Source organism: Thamnophis elegans, chromosome 3, assembly GCF_009769535.1.
Source record: "Thamnophis elegans isolate rThaEle1 chromosome 3, rThaEle1.pri, whole genome shotgun sequence".
Taxonomy (NCBI): domain Eukaryota; kingdom Metazoa; phylum Chordata; class Lepidosauria; order Squamata; family Colubridae; genus Thamnophis; species Thamnophis elegans.
The window spans coordinates 113,571,978-113,588,058 of NC_045543.1; the positions used below are offsets into that span (position 1 = coordinate 113,571,978).

At 36.8% G+C, this 16,081-nt stretch overlaps 1 protein-coding gene across 2 annotated transcripts in view; it reads left to right on the forward strand.

Moving 5' to 3' along the window:
- The window catches only part of ARHGEF28 (Rho guanine nucleotide exchange factor 28), a 145,524-nt gene that overhangs the window by 117,881 nt on the left and 11,562 nt on the right, over window positions 1–16,081 (forward strand). For both annotated transcript variants that reach the window (XM_032212613.1, XM_032212612.1), the window contains 10 exons: window positions 799–875; window positions 2,211–2,389; window positions 3,427–3,515; window positions 3,956–4,138; window positions 6,053–6,181; window positions 7,113–7,201; window positions 7,474–7,512; window positions 7,614–7,661; window positions 9,138–9,614; window positions 10,877–11,171. In XM_032212613.1, the coding sequence (XP_032068504.1) occupies window positions 799–875; window positions 2,211–2,389; window positions 3,427–3,515; window positions 3,956–4,138; window positions 6,053–6,181; window positions 7,113–7,201; window positions 7,474–7,512; window positions 7,614–7,661; window positions 9,138–9,614; window positions 10,877–11,171 (1,605 nt within the window). The remainder of the gene's footprint in view (window positions 1–798; window positions 876–2,210; window positions 2,390–3,426; window positions 3,516–3,955; window positions 4,139–6,052; window positions 6,182–7,112; window positions 7,202–7,473; window positions 7,513–7,613; window positions 7,662–9,137; window positions 9,615–10,876; window positions 11,172–16,081) is intronic.

Below are 16,081 nucleotides of genomic sequence, written 5' to 3' on the forward strand. Positions count from 1 at the left end.
GTTAGTCATTAAGGGAAGTGGTCGCTAAGCAGACCCACATCAACATATGATTTTACTTCAGCTTTCCTTTGCTTTACCAGCCTATGTAGCTTGTAATTACGATAATTAGTAATCATCGATCAACCATGAACGGTATAAAGTTTTTCATTATTGTATCTGCAAATTCTTACAAAATGAGAATTACCTCTATTAAATGAGGATTACCTGTGTTAAAATATAATACGTAAACCAAAAATTCTTAAAGTGAAGAAATATATTAATAGCTATATTAGCAATAGCACTTAGACTTATATACTGCTTCATAGTGCTTTACAGCCCTCTCTAAGTAATTTACAGAGTCAGCATATCATCCCCAACAATTTGGTTCCTCATTTTACCCTCCTTGGAAGAATGGAAGGCTGAGTCAACCTTGAGCCTGGTGAGATTTGAACTGCCAAATTGCTGGCAGCCGGTGATCAGCAGAAGTAGCCTGCAGTACTGCACTCTAACCACTGTGCCACCATGGCTCATTAGTTGGTATTCTTTCAAAATAATGCTGGCGATAAATCTGTGCATGTCACTTCATTGAATACAAACCACTGAGCTCCAGAGCTGAAGCCTCAAAGGGAAGTGTGCCCTCCTCATCAATTTATTACGTGTTTTCATAGGATGTTCCATCCTAATCAGTGCACCTGGTGAATCTATGAATATTGTACTGTGATGTGAATGTTTTTAAAGAATTGAAATTATTTTCATCCGATTTGTTTCATATGATATAAATGATTGGTCTATAACAGTGATTTTCTTTTCTTTTTAAAGATATTTTAGCTCTGCTTCTAAATGATGTGATGTTGTTTTTACAAGAAAAAGATCAGAAATATGTATTTGCAGCTGTTGTAAGTATGCATGTTTAAAAACACTTTAAATGGTCTTAACTGGGAAATTGTGTCTTTTATAAAAAGAATAATAAATGTTGGGGATTTATTCAATCAAAATTAAGCATTTTAGTTGGCAATCTTGAGTCTGTGTAAATTTGGATAAATTTCTGTTCAAGTCATTGAAAGAAAATAGATATTTAGTAGCATGTTTTATCAAATCTCTAAAATGATAAATGAATTTGGAGATTCCCTTAATGATTCATACTACTGATTTCATAGCAGGTTAGGCAAAATATAATTACACTCTTTACTAAGTGGTGAGGGGCGCTGTAGCATTCCTGAGGTTGGTTGTATGTGTGGGCAGATTGCCAAGCTCCTGAATTTTGTTCATATGACCACACAGTGCTTCATGACCATAACTTTGAAACCAGGTCATAAGAAGCTTTTGGGGAGATCTTTTGTGACTTTGAACAATTGATAGGTGACTAGTCATAAGTTGAGGTTAACCTGTAACTTTGCTCAAATTGCAGCTTATATATTGCTGTGTGTAGAAGGTAACAAACCCATACATGTTAAACATTATTCCAGATAATATAATGAATGGATATTAAATGCAGGACAGATTGAGGAATATTTAGACCCAATGCATCTTAGAAAGTGTGTAGAAGAACAAAAGAAAGTTCCCAATAAACTAATTATTGAAGTGGAAACAAAAAGAGCAACGCAGATGTTAAAATTCAATAACCTGAACTAGGTGGGCTTTTTATAAACTACAAGACATTTACTGAAATTCCGATTAAGCCATTAACTTAGATAATGAATGAAATTCAACAGTGTCAAGCATTTTCATTGTCCTGTTTTAATTTCTGTGTTATTTAGTGAGGACTATTGCAGGCTGTTCAGAGTCATACAGACCTGTTTTGTTACAATGCACATAACAAGCTTTTCAACAGCAATATTTGCAAAAAAGACTAATAAATTTGTAACTGTATTGATACATCCAGATCAGGCCTGATTTATCCTAACATGAAGGATAATGCTTTGTATATATTTTGAATGATGTTGTAGTGAAAGGACAAACGTGCTCTTTCTCACATAATTTAGCTTTGTTCACAAAAAAAGGTACAAAAACAAAATAATGTTTCCAGAAATAGCTGACATAGTGTTACATTGAAATGATCAGGGGTCTCCAGCCTTGGCAACTTTAAGACTTGTGGACTTCAAGCAAAGCTGGCTGAGGAATTCTGGGAGTTGAAGTCCACAAGTTGCCAAGGTTGGAGACTCCTGATTTAGATGGTCAGTCAGATCCTTTTACTCAGAATATACTCTGATTTGCATTTTTTCCCCCTATAGGACCAGAAGCCTGCTGTTATAGCTCTACAGAAACTTATTGTCAGAGAGGTAGCCAATGAAGAGAGAGGGATGTTCTTGATCAGTGCATCCTCCACAGGACCTGAGATGTATGAAATTCATACTAGTTCCAAAGAGGAACGCAGTCAATGGATGAGGCAAATTCAAGAAGCAGTAGAAAGGTACATACTGGAACATTGGTTGCCGCTTGCTAACTGTTCTGACCTAGGCTTCCCCAGCAGCACGAAGCCAAGTCCTCGTCCCGATAAACCCCTTTTATTTTATTTATACTGAATTCCTCTCCAGCCCGTAGTCTTTCAAAATAGTTCACAATTACCAACCTTTATCAGACTTGGAGAGTGGCCAGGCTGATATTTTTCAGACGTCACAATGCTTGGCAAGAATGAACTAATTGTCTCCTGCAAATAGCCCTCCCCCTTTGACCCTCTTTTATTACCTATGGGAGGCCTTACTCCGAAGTTTACCCTTGTTCCTTAGCTTTTCCCTTTGTCTGGCAACTGCATGTGTACACTAGGAACAGGCTCCAGCTGTTCGTCTGCCTCACTGATGTCTGACTCTGAAGGCAGCTGATAATTGTCAGATGGCCCTGGCCCGATCTCTGTCTCAGACGCGGAGCACTCGTCAGAACCTTCCCCAAACTCCAGGACTGTCCAATGTTCCTCCCCAACTTCCTCACTGTCTGAATCTGCTGACAGCTCTGCTAGCCACTGGTGGGCCACAGCACTTGTATTGCTTCTTGCTCTCAGCAGTGTCTGTTATAAAAAGAAGTCATGTGTCTTTCCAGGTCAGGCTGTTTGGGATAGTTAAATGGCAGTATGACTTGGGATCTGACTTCCAAAGAAACTGTTCTGCTAGTTAGGACAGGAATAGTAAGACACCATCTTTGTTGCAGTTTAATGTCATTGGTAAGCATGTCATTTATGATGTCATGTCCAGCCTGATTTTTAAAGTAGATAGTAGACAACTGCTTAAATGCAATCTTTATTTCTCTTCAATATTTCTTACTCAGTGGACAAAATGTGGAAAGAAAATATATCTGCCAACCGCATCAAATTATAAATTTCTCTGCAACAACCCTTTTAAATTAACCCTATTAAATTAGTATGAGTGATGCTGACTTTTCCAAAAGGATTCCTGTATATAATGAAAAAAAAATAAGATTGCTTTAATCTGTTTTGCTTATATGGCATCACTGAAGTTGTCCGGAAGAAGAAGGCAAAATAGGCGATTCTGATGAGGACCGAAAAATAACTGAAGCCAGAGCAGCCAAAATTCAAAAATGTCAAGGTATATTGTAATGTTTTCTGGCACTTTAAAGCCAATACATTCATCCATTAGAGTGGAAATAGTCTTAAGAAAGGATGTCCCTTCCTCCATTATACATTATATAAGCATGTCTGTGCATTAGGATTTCCTACCCTGTTTCCTCATTGTGAAGTAACTATCATGTGTATGTGGTTGCTTCACCAGGGATGGGATTGCATGCAATTCACAATAGAAATACCAAATTTTTAAATGATAATAATAATGTGTATAATTATGGTTCTAGCATAAATACCAAATTTTTAAATGATAATAATAATGTGTATAATTATGGTTCTAGCATAAATACCAAATTTTTAAATGATAATAATAATGTGTATAATTATGGTTCCAGCATAAATAAGTAATAATTACAATCGCCATACCTTTTAATCTTAATAGTGCATGCTTTTTTTTGGGTACAGTACTCTTGAATAATCAAGATCAGCAGATCTGTAACTACTTAGAAGAGAAGCTTAATATCTATGCAAAGCTTGGAAATATGAGTGGTTTTGAAGAAGTTCATGCAGAACCGCATCTACTTATTAAACCCGACTCTGGAGAAACTCCTCAAGTGGCCTCCCTTCTGGCGGCAGCTCTCAAAGAAGGCAAGTCTCTGTCTACATATAAAGTATTATTTCCCCAAGGACATCTCCTCCCCCTCTGCTCCTTGTCACACCTCTTAATATTTTAATTAATTTCAGGTTTAAAAAGTTTGAAAGCAGGCACTCAGAATTCTCCTACAGGTGATCATAATAGCTCCAAGGTACTTCTAACTTCACTAACTTTTTGAGTGTGGACTTCCAAAGTCACTGAGAAATCTGTTGTTTTGACCGAAGCTTCCTGAGAGCATGAAGCAAACTCCTTGTCCCAACAAAAAACCCTTTTATTAATTGACTGTGAATTCTGCTCATTCAGCAAAGTCTTTCAAGGGAGGATTTACAGTTACAGACTTTATCTGGCTTGGAGTCCTGACAGGCCAATATCTGCAAAACCTGGCAAGGAGTCTTGGGAATTCACGAACCAATTAAGCGAACTAATTGTCTCCTGCAAACTCCACTCCCCTTTTGCTCCTCTTTTATTTCCTCTAGGAAGAGGCCATTCATTGTCCATCTGTGGCCTTACTCCCAAGTCAACCCCTGTTCTTTACCTGTTCTCTTTGTCTAGCTACTCTGAGCATCTACACACTGGGAATAGGCTCCAGCTGTTCATCTGCCTCACTGATGACTGCCTCTGAAGGCAACTGATAACTATTATATAGCTCTGGCCCCCTCTCTGCCTCTGACACAGAGCCCACATCAGAGCCTTCCCCAGACTCCACGACTGGCCCATGTTCCTCCCCAACCACCTCACTGTCTGAATCTATAGAACATCTTGTATACGTTTTCCTTATATGAGGTGGCTAAAGTTAACTTTCTTTCTCAGAAAGTATCTTGCTGTTCCTACTGCAACGTACACTTTGCCTTCCAGTTATTGCACAGGAGGCCTGCCAATGTGGAAGGTTCTCAGGGTTCCAAATAGTATCCTCCATAAAATAAGAATCTGAGGCTAGAGATTCCTCAAGATTCAAATTTATTAAATAAGCCATGTTTGCACATCTGGGAAAATCCGAATCTGAAAGCTTCCAGGTTTTCCCCACCTAGTTGAAAGTTCAAAACCCTGTCCCAGCACCCACATGTCCATCACGTGGTCCAATCATCCACTGTCACGAAGGAAGATTCCTACCATCCACGTCAGACATTTTTAATAGATTTTGTATCCCCTATAAATCATGCATTGCAAAGACAGCTTGAAAGTGGGAGAAACCTCTCATGTAATTTACCGGATTCCCTGCATGGATTGCCCTGTGACTATGGAGAGGAAACTAAGCATCAGATTGAGAGAACACAAGTGAGCGGTTCGACGAAGAGACCCAAACTCATTGGTAGCCTCACATTGCAATGAACAAGGACATATATTCAATTTTGCAGCTACTAAGATTGTTGGCCAAGTAGGGACAAAAATAGCCAGGGAAATGATTGAAGCCTGGGAAATGGGCCCCTCGTCAGTCAACACGAGTGCTGATTTACCACTAGCTTACTAGAAACTTAGAAGCCAAGGGCATGGCAGCACAAGGAAACAACAATCATGACTTACTAGCCAGCCATCAACACCCCAGTTAACAACTAAAAATCACAGCCAGGTATCACATATGCATAGAACAGCTGAATGTCCACATTCTGGAGCGAGAAAAGCTCCCTGAGGATGCCCTCCAGCATGAGTCCGAAAGCTTGCAAGACTAAAATACACTATTAAGTGTAGCTACATTTTGATGTGTCATATGTAATCTATTATATCTAATTGGTTAATCACTATCAGTCGTATATATATATGAATGATATAGAAATCACTAATTCTTATGGGCTGATCATGACCACAAAAATCTCCTTCTCTTTCCTTCTCCTCCTTTCTTATAAATGATATAAGAATTACTGTTTACCTTATAGACACAATAAACACCTAAATGTTTGCTTTTGTTGCAGCTGAAAACCTTCATGCAACAGTAGCATTATTGAAAACGAAAGACGCAAACCACTCAAAAGAAGAGAGTGTTGGTGACTCATGTTTGACAAATCTTAGTGAAACTGAAGTCTGTGAACCTTTCACTGATTGTTAGTAAGAGCTAATATTTTTAATCACCCACTGCTTAGATATATTTACCATGATTGTTTCAAAATACAAAAATATAAAAAGTCTAATGCTTCCTAGTAGAATTAGATATGTCACTGGTACTTGCTTCCTGACAATGTTTAAATGTTTCAATCAGGTATGTGCTAATATGAAGTCCTGTAAACTGTGAATGGATTTAGTCAATTCAATGCTTATTATTGCAAAAACTATTGAGAACTATTAATCTGTAACAATGATTGAATGACTTGTATGCCATGTTTATTCGTATGCTTGGAGATTACTTGAAAAAAATTAATCTGGCCTTGAAGTCTTACACATATTTTCTGTATTGATAGTGTGATATTGCATTTATTTTTCTGTTGCAAAAGGGCCCTTGCATTTCTGTATTATAGCAATACTCCATTGGGAAAAAAGTAGAACAAAGGTATACTTTTTGATTTTTAACATTAGAATTGAAGCACTAACTTTAAAATTTTTGAAAACAAAGTGAAGTAGGTCTTCAAAACTTAGACCTTCCACATATCTACAATGATGATTGATGGTTCTCCGGTACCAGTTAAAATAAAAGTTCTGTTAGAAAGGAGTTGCACCAATACCAACTGCATATATAATTATTAGTGATTAAACTCAACATTTTATTAAACATTCTTAATGATACAAAGAAATCTATGAAAAACTGAATAGCAGTATCCCTTAGACATGGAGAAAATCTCAGGAAAGAAAGGGTTGAAAAAGAACAAGAAAAAAAGAACAAGAGAGAGGAAGAAATCTAAGTAAGCAAAGGGAAAATAAAACAAAGAAAGCTAAGTGAGTGGAATGCTAGAAATAATATGTTAAATCCACCATAATTAGAGAGATACATTTAATTTTTAAATTCTAAGTCATATTTTTCCTCTTGGCGTTAATCTCTAGGTACAGAACTACACAAGGTAGAGAATGAAACTTGTAACTCTGACCTGCACGATGAAAATAATGTAGCAGAAATGGATATTCTAGACCAGGTACTGTACTTTCATATGCGCCTTGAATGGCATAATCTAGGCATTGAATTTAGCCCTTTTCCTATACTCCTTTTTTGTCTGTACTTTCACTTTATCTAGTCTTTATGCCTTTCCCCCCCTCAAAGCTGCCATTAAATAGCTGCTTAATAAAATATTTGTGCATGAACTTACACTATTTTTGTAAATAGCAAATGTTTTAGATAATTTCCTAAACAGACCAGAAGATGGCAGTACAGTTCCACAAATAATCTAATGCAATTATATGTTTGTAGGAAGAAAATGCCAGCTTTTCTGCTTCTGCACAAACTGAGGTAAGATGGTTCTCTTACAGCGATCTATTAATATTCCCTACTCTTAAGTTTATTCTGTTTTTAATTCCTATCTCATCCTCAGTGTTTCCTTTCTTCCTTAGGTTGTGCAGACTATCCAGAATTTAACACGGCTCTTATACAGCATTCAGGTGATTATTGCTTAGTGAATTTTAAAAATTGTACATTCAAACAGCTCACAGCTTTTCTTGTTTTCTTGTTTAACAGTTTAGCAGTCTCTTGACAAAAATCTTACCTGAACATTATCCTATTCTTTGAAAAAAAGTGTTCATTAATTACAAAGAGTTGGAAACTAGTGGATTAGTTATGAGTTTGTCTTTTTCTGTTGTCTTTGAATCACATTTGAGGGGGGGATTAATATAATTTAAATGCCAATGTAGCATTCGTTTTCTCCTAAAGTACTTGATTGGTTGAACCTGACTGAGGTGATAGGCCCCTGAATTGTCTCTAGCACAAACAGGGTTGGGCTGCTACAGGTTCGCCTAGATTCGGGAGAACCGTAGTTAATGTTATGGCCAGTTCGGAGAACCTCCAAATCCCACCCCTGGCTGGCCCCCCCCTGCAGGAATCTCCGTGCAGCCCATTTTGGATACAAGATAAGTGCAGGGCCCACGCGGTGGCTCAGCGAGGGGGAAAAACGGGGCCTCCTGGAAGTTCCGTTTCCGGCCTCCGGAGCCTAGGGGAGGCAGTTTTCGCACTCCCAGGGGATCGAGGAAAGCCTCCGGAGGCTGGGGAGGATGAAAACACCCCCCCGGTGATGTAGGAGGCTGACTAGACCACAACCACTCAGCAACCGGGCAGAGAACCTGTTGCTGAAATTTTTGAAGCTCAGCCCTGAGCACAAGCCTGAAGTTAGTGGTTTTCCTTGAAAAATGTTCAGAGAACATTCTGAATAGATATTCAACATCATTCATGTATTTATTGCCCATATGAAAATAAAAATATGTAATTAGAGAGAAAACCAATAAATGAGAATATTTGTAGTGCAGGGTTGAAAGGAGGTGTCCTTGGTGCTTTCTGCTTCTTTTCTTGCAGAAGTTTCCTTACCCTAACTAGGTAACATCATCAGTGCCACTAAGGAGTGCTTTTTGCTGTCAAACCATTCTATAAAATGTAATTCAGAGTTATAAAATTAAGCATACTTAAATTCTATCTCATGTGGACAGAAAGAATGATAAAAGATAAAAGATAAAATTATAGATCATCTTTGCTGGCTAAAATGGTGGGATAATGAACAAACTTCCAGGATTTTTCAAAGCTGTTGTTGGAAGTTTGAGTCTCAGGCATCAAGTCATATTTGAGATCTCTGTTCAAAGCACTTCCTATCTTGGTTAAGAATATATTTATTTCCAAAGCCAGAATTTGTAAATTGTAAGGTATAGTGAGCCAAAAACTACAACGTTAATCATAGGATTAGTGCAGAAAATGAACACATGTTATTATCTGAAAATGGAAACAGTGTGTTATATGAATAAAACAACAAACATCGTCTTAGACTTGCACGTGGGATTTTCTTTTTAAGGCTATTATGCATTAAATGTTGGCATTTTATAAAATGAATAGAACAACTGGTAGAAATTGTTACTCCATTTTGTTTTGATGAAAAGGCAGCCTTGACTATCCAGGACACTCACATTGAGATCAATAAGCTGCTTCTGCAGGAACATGAAAGATCCAGCTTGAGCCACAGCCCACGGAGCACTTTCTTTCCCGAACAAGAAAAACAGAGAAACTTAAAAGAAGAATTCGCAAATATTCCTAAACTCAAGCAGCAATTTCAGCAAGAGCAGCAACGATGGCACCGTGAGTGTGAGCAGCAGCAACAGGCGCACGAGACAAGAGATAGCCAGTTGCTGGAGAAGGAGAAAGAGTGCTGTAGCCAAGAAGAGTTGCTTTGCAAAAACCGTGAAGAGCTCGATGGCCAGTTTCAAGATTACCAACAGAACCTCGAGAGACTCCAAGAGAGTCAGAGGATGGTGGAGAAGGAACGGGAAACTGTCAGGTTGCAGCAAAGCCTTCTACACCACTGGAAACACAACCATCCAAGCAATCTGCCAGCAATCATCTCATCGGGAAACAACGAGGTATGCAGCATTTCCAAACCTTATTGAACTTGGTGATGGATCTTCCTCAAGCCCCACCTGAGATAGCCCAGTTTGATGAGCTAACACATGAGACCAAGAACGAGTAAAGAACCCACTGAGTTTATGGCCGAGATAAGATCTGAGTCACTATCTCAGTGTTTCTCAACCTTGGCTACTTGAAGATGTCTGGACTTCAACTCCCAGAATTCCCCAGCCAGCGAATGCTGGCTGGGGAATTCTGGGAGTTGAAGTCCAGACATCTTCAAGTTGCCAAGGTTGAGAAACACTGCACTATCTTATTTATGTAACTCAGACAAAGAAGAGATAAAGATTGACAGGGAGATTAATAACTTGCAATGACCGTAATCGCTTATGCTGATTTCTTTAAGCTTCCAGTAGTCATACTACTGTTTACTAGAATTACCAAACTCCAGGCATTACCACTGAAAAGCCATTGTATCATTCTGATGGGCAAGTCAGGGTAATCAGGATGTTCTTGGAATTGAAAAGGTGGGAAGGAAGCTGTTGGCAGTGGAGCATCACAGAGGGAAAACAAGGGTATTATAGTTAGAGTACAGTACTCATACAATAGAGAAATGCATGAAATCCTCACCCCTGAATGTGCCTTTGGGGTCTTCTCTATAATATGCAGTGGGAAGTGAGACATGCCACTTATGATTATTAGGATTTCTCTATCCACAGGAAGTGTCATCCAGTGGAATGAAGATAGCAAAATTTGTTGTTTAAGAGTTTTTGTAGTTGATGGACTATAATTTAAGTATCATGCTTTTTCATTTACAGGTGATAATTCTACTTACATAATGTGAGAAACAGGATAATCTCAAAATTAGCTTCTTTTTAAACAGCAGACAAAACATAAAAATGTAGCAACAGTCTAATCTAGTGCTTACTTGGAGAAAATTATAGCACATACTTTTTTAAGAGGAAAGAAAAAAAGAACTATTCTAAAACATACCGTCTCCCCTTCCTTCTTTCCCTCCCTCCCTCTCTCACTCCCTCCATCAGGTGAAGTTGTTTAAGTGTTAAATTATTATTTTTTCCACAAATTGTGCCTTGCATGAACTTGCTACCCTGATCTTGATTCTCATCTTGGCAACAGATGAATAAAATGAAGCTTTCTTTTTTTTTCTTTTTTGTTCAAAGCTGGTTAATTACTTCAAGATATAGAACGGAGATTTATGGTGGCAGGAAATGATAAAAATTTGGCCTGCTTAGACTTCCTTTTGTATTCTTATGTACAGATAATGGGACCTCTTCATTTGGACAGTTTTTGTGGTGAGAATTCAGCCATCATAAAAGAAACCCTAGTACAGATGTCATTAAACCACCTCAACAGATCAAATTCTCTAGCATGCCAAGACTGTGGGAATAGTGTAAATTTAACAGATTCAGAGTTACCAAGGAGAACTGAAAATCAGGCCAACTTCAACATGGATATTTCTTGTCAGCAAACATTCACTGCTGATCTGTCAAAATCAACAGGATCCCGGCATCATCCTTCTTCCAACGCAAATCAATCCGATGCTTGTAACAATCGTAAGTTGTGCTTCAATACATATGTCTAGTAAATAACATAGTGAAAAAGTAACATCTGTTTTCTTCTAAGTATTCTTATTTATTGAAATAAATCTTTGAATTTTCTGCTATTAAGATAGGGGAAGATATGAAAAATACCACATTTTTTAAGATATGAAATTTTGATGCATCTCCCCCCATCCAACCAAATCCAGAGACAAAAGAGAAGCAAATATGAAAGTAACCTATTTTTAAGGTTTGGAATATCTGCTCACCCAATTTCCCTTAGTAGGGTTCTTGTAAACCCATACTACGTATCTTAGCTGTGTATATATAGTAGCAAACCATAGGCTGTGAGGGGGTGGCCTTAGATATTTTTGCATGTATAGTGTAAATGAGATATTGCAAATCTGTGTTTGCTATAGCTTTCCAGTCACAAAACAACTTTGGCAACTTGGTTCAAGATGATAAATTCTGAAATCAAATGCAAAGTTGCACATGTAACCACCAATGGATTGTGAACTGAATTTCTCCTGCATAGCCCGATCACATAGTTTCATCGCGAAGCACGGGTATCCAGCTAGTAATTATATATTCCACTGGATTCCTGATTAGTTTCTCAAAAGTTACAGTGAATGTATTATCAAAACAGATTAAAATAATTTAAGATATCTTACAGACTTTTATTTAGATCTGATGTTTATAAGGACATCAAATCTAAACGTGTCATATGTATACACAGTATCAAACGATTCAGCAAGCAAAATAAAATAATGAGATTAGATAAATTTAAAATGTGTAATGCTTTTCAGATTTTACAGCGTACAGAATATGTTCTATTGTGTAGTCTCATAAATATTCTTTTCTTAATATTTTTTTATTTTTTATTCAAAACAAACACAACATCCTTCTTTACATGCTGTAGAAAGTGTATCAGTTGGTTACAAAAAGACTTTCATGCATCTCTTCCACAGTCAACAAACATAATTCATATTAACTCAAGCATTTTAACTCAAATATTAATACGTGTCACCATCATCATATCTCCATTTTCATTTGACTATAATTGTTTGAGCATCCTTCATCATAAAATATACCAAAATTTAATACATAACCACATACTGTCCTTTCAATTACTGTTTCTAAAATCTTCCACTAACACTAAATCCTTATGTCCTATTCTAGCTAAACATCCATAATATTTAATAACAAAGTTTTCTAATCCTCCTTTCCAAATCATTGTTTAAAATTTACATCCAGTTCCTTATACTCATATCTATATATACGTTGTTATTCTTATCCCTCCTTTATTTGACTATATCCTGTATCATAACATTTCCCCCCTAATAATCAAAACTTTAACTATATCTAACTTGGTTCTTTTTTTAAATTAACCTTTATATATAATCCAAAGGGATTTCCAATCTTCCTTACATGGGTACCATTCAATATTCATATCCAATTATACTCATCATAATACTATACATTGTATACATTAGTAACATTATCAATTATTTATTTAAACTATATCTATTGTCAATAAATTTCACTAAGTTTAACTAGTTTTAAATTATATTCTCCCATCTATCAACCTGTATCTTTCCAATAGCAAAACAGTCTCATATATTTTTCTGCCATTTGTGGTGCCAGTCCTCTAATCATCTCCTTGATCAACTTTGTATGGACGTTTTTTCCTTCTTCTGTATCTTGCCCTCTGGGATAAATTTCCCCTCCCTTTAATTCCTCTTTCAGTATTCCACTCTTTCCATTTTCAGGGACAAACAATCACCATAAATATCAGCAAATTTAATCTCTTTATATTCATTTTCCACTTCGATTTTTGGGGTTTTAACCACCACGTTTTCCATTTAATAAGCATCCTCAACTTCATCATATTTTGCTGTTATATGTTCTAAGTCTTCACTTCTTCTCTATCTTCTCATATGTATTTGATAATTTCTGTATTTCTGAAAACGTCTTTTGCAAGTTTATGGTTTCTCTTTGCTTTTGAAATTGTGCCATTCTATCCAGCTAACAAACACAGCTGCTCTAGCTTGGAAGGTTAATAAAATTAAGCATAGATTCACAAAGATGTTTTGTTTTCACTTTTCTCTGGTTAAAGATATACTTCAAAGGGACATCTGTATGCTTCCCTTCTTATCACTCTCTATAACCAAGCAGTGAGACCTTGTAGCGCCAAGCCAAAACAATCAGTGAAGGAAAAAAAAGTGTTCCATTTCCAATACACAAACCTTCCAGCCTCCGAGTAGCAGTGTTATTGCTGCAAATTTCCTTATTTCTTTTTGTATCTTTTTTGTATTTCAAGTTGCAAAAAAGAGTCCAATTTTTAAATGGCTTAGAAGAACACCCATGAAAGAGGAAAATTTTAGACCATAGGTTACAGAGAATAATAAAAGAAAAAATAGAAGAAGAAAACTTAATCCATTCATTTTTAAAAAGCTTGCATAAACTCCATCCATGAAAATAGCATTTTAAAAGTAAGATAACTACTGTCCAAAACCATTCCAAATTTAATTCTGCCACTTGATTCTTCTGTTCTCCAATTTAAATTAATTTTAAATTTTAATTGGACCACCCAGCGGCAAAAGTATCGGCTGCGGTCTCAGAGCATCAAGACCACATGTCCGTATCATCGCGACTTTGGCTCCTCCTCATCTCATAAATATTCTGTCTTCCCCAGATATATTAGTCCAGAAAAACCTATAAGAAAATGAAAATATTTACAGGTGGGGGAAGTTTATTTGCTCATTTATATGCATATATAGATTTGGACTACAAGGTGTTTAATTGAGAATCTAAAGGTTGCTTTTCGCATAATTGGTAATTGTTAGGTCCAGTGCATATGCTTTACAAATGGCCTTGAGGCAAGTTCCCACAAATGGCAAAACTCAATACTAGATATTAAAGGCTTTGTAACAACCGGCCAGTCACTTAACTTAATAGCAGGAAGAAAATGATTGAAAGACATTATATTCATGCTAAGCTAATCATTGCCTTATTTTATGTAATATCCAATTGTTTGATTAATTAGAATAGGAAGGAAATTAAAGTTTACATCACTGGGTTTAAAACGTTCTATTCAATCAAGTCCAGTTAAATGTTCAATAGGGTGCCTGGATATTTAATAAAGACAGTTACAGGAAATTGTATAGGTTATGTATAGTTAAGCAAAGTGGAAACTGATATTTTTAAATTGTTAAAGGAATAGCTCTTAAAGTACAATAAGTATAATCGCTATTTATTATAAATGGCACATTCGTCTTTTATAAATAAATAAGTTCATGAATGCAGAGCTAAATTTAGTCTCCTAGGAATATTTTTAATAGGATCCTAAATTTGAATGTCTGAGTAGTAGTCTCTCACTTTTTCCTTTTTCTTATACATGCACCCAAGTAAGTGGTGAGGTAACAGAAGTTTTTATTCATGTTAGCAAGCAATTATGAATAGAGAAAAATCTAGCACTTGAAATCAAACCGAAATCCTAAAATTCCCATCTTCCACACTTTGGACTGGGAATACTTTTGGTTATAGATAATTCAAAAAATAATTGACAAAGAATCCCTTACATGATTCATAAAAATGCTTGAATGTGCTCATATTGAAATGTGTTCAACTTCAGAATAGGATAGGAGGAAATTGGTGGCACCACAAAACTTTATTTCAGAAATGGGCAACAGTTGAAAGACTTCAACTAGAAGTTGGCACAGGAGAAACTTTTATATTTCTTTTTGGTCACTGTAGCTCTTGAGCACGTTCTGTAGCTAGTGTTTGCGTGCATGGGAGTGCCGGAAACCAGAAGAACAGATCCCTGGTGCACATGCGCACACTGGCCAGCTGATCTTTATATGTGCATGTGCATCAAAAACCAGAAGACCACGTGACTGGTGGGCATGCACATGCTGGAAACCAGAAATGGAGCTTCTCAGCACGTGCATGAGCACTGGGGAACTGCTCTTCTGGTTTCTGGCGTTCCCATGTGTGCGCACCAGAGGTGGATTTCTGCCGGCATTACTGCTGGTTTGGTGCATGTGCAATTTTCATGCGTGCCTGACACATGTTCCATGCATGTGCACAGTTGCCTGTAAATAGGTCTGCACATGCGCAGAACATAAAAAATGTCAAAAAAATGGCACCGTGACCGGGAAATCAATTTGGGGGCATGGCAAGCCTGCCATCCCTACCAGTTTGGCGACCCAGTTGCAATTTCTACTACTGGTTTGTGCGAACAGGTAACAACCCACCTCTGATGCGCACTCCTGTTTCAGCACTCAGTGCCGAAAAGGTTTGCTAACACTGCTCTAAGACCTGACTGAGTTAAGAATTTTATGAAAGTATATGGGGAAAACAGAAAACTAGCTGCTACCTGCTTTATTTTTCATCATGGAATAAATGATGATGATAAATAAATAAACAATATGCATTGAATCCATTATATTTTCTGTGCAGCAATAGAATGACAGCCTGAAGTATATTTTGTCTCTGAACAAAACATAATCATTAATTGATTATTTTTTCTATAGTTGTATTAAAATGAAGTGATTCACTAAAGTGGTGTTTCTCAAACTTGGTGGCACGAACATGTGTTGACTTAATGCTGGCTAAGGAATTCTGGGAGTTGAAGTCCAGGCATCTTAAAGGGGCCAAAATTGAGAAAATCAACACTAAAGCATACCATATCACCAATGGACAACATCTGTGATAAGAGTCCACTTGGTTACTCTTGACTATGTCAATGTATATTTGGAAGAGTTGTATAACAAAGCAATACTAAAACTAAGTATTTATATAAAATGAAATTGTAAAGAAATGGTTAAGTATGTTTGCATAGAAATAAAGTGCATGATATAATTCTGCAGTAGAATTTATATACATAATATAAATTACGATGCTTTGTGTTTCCAATGTTTTAT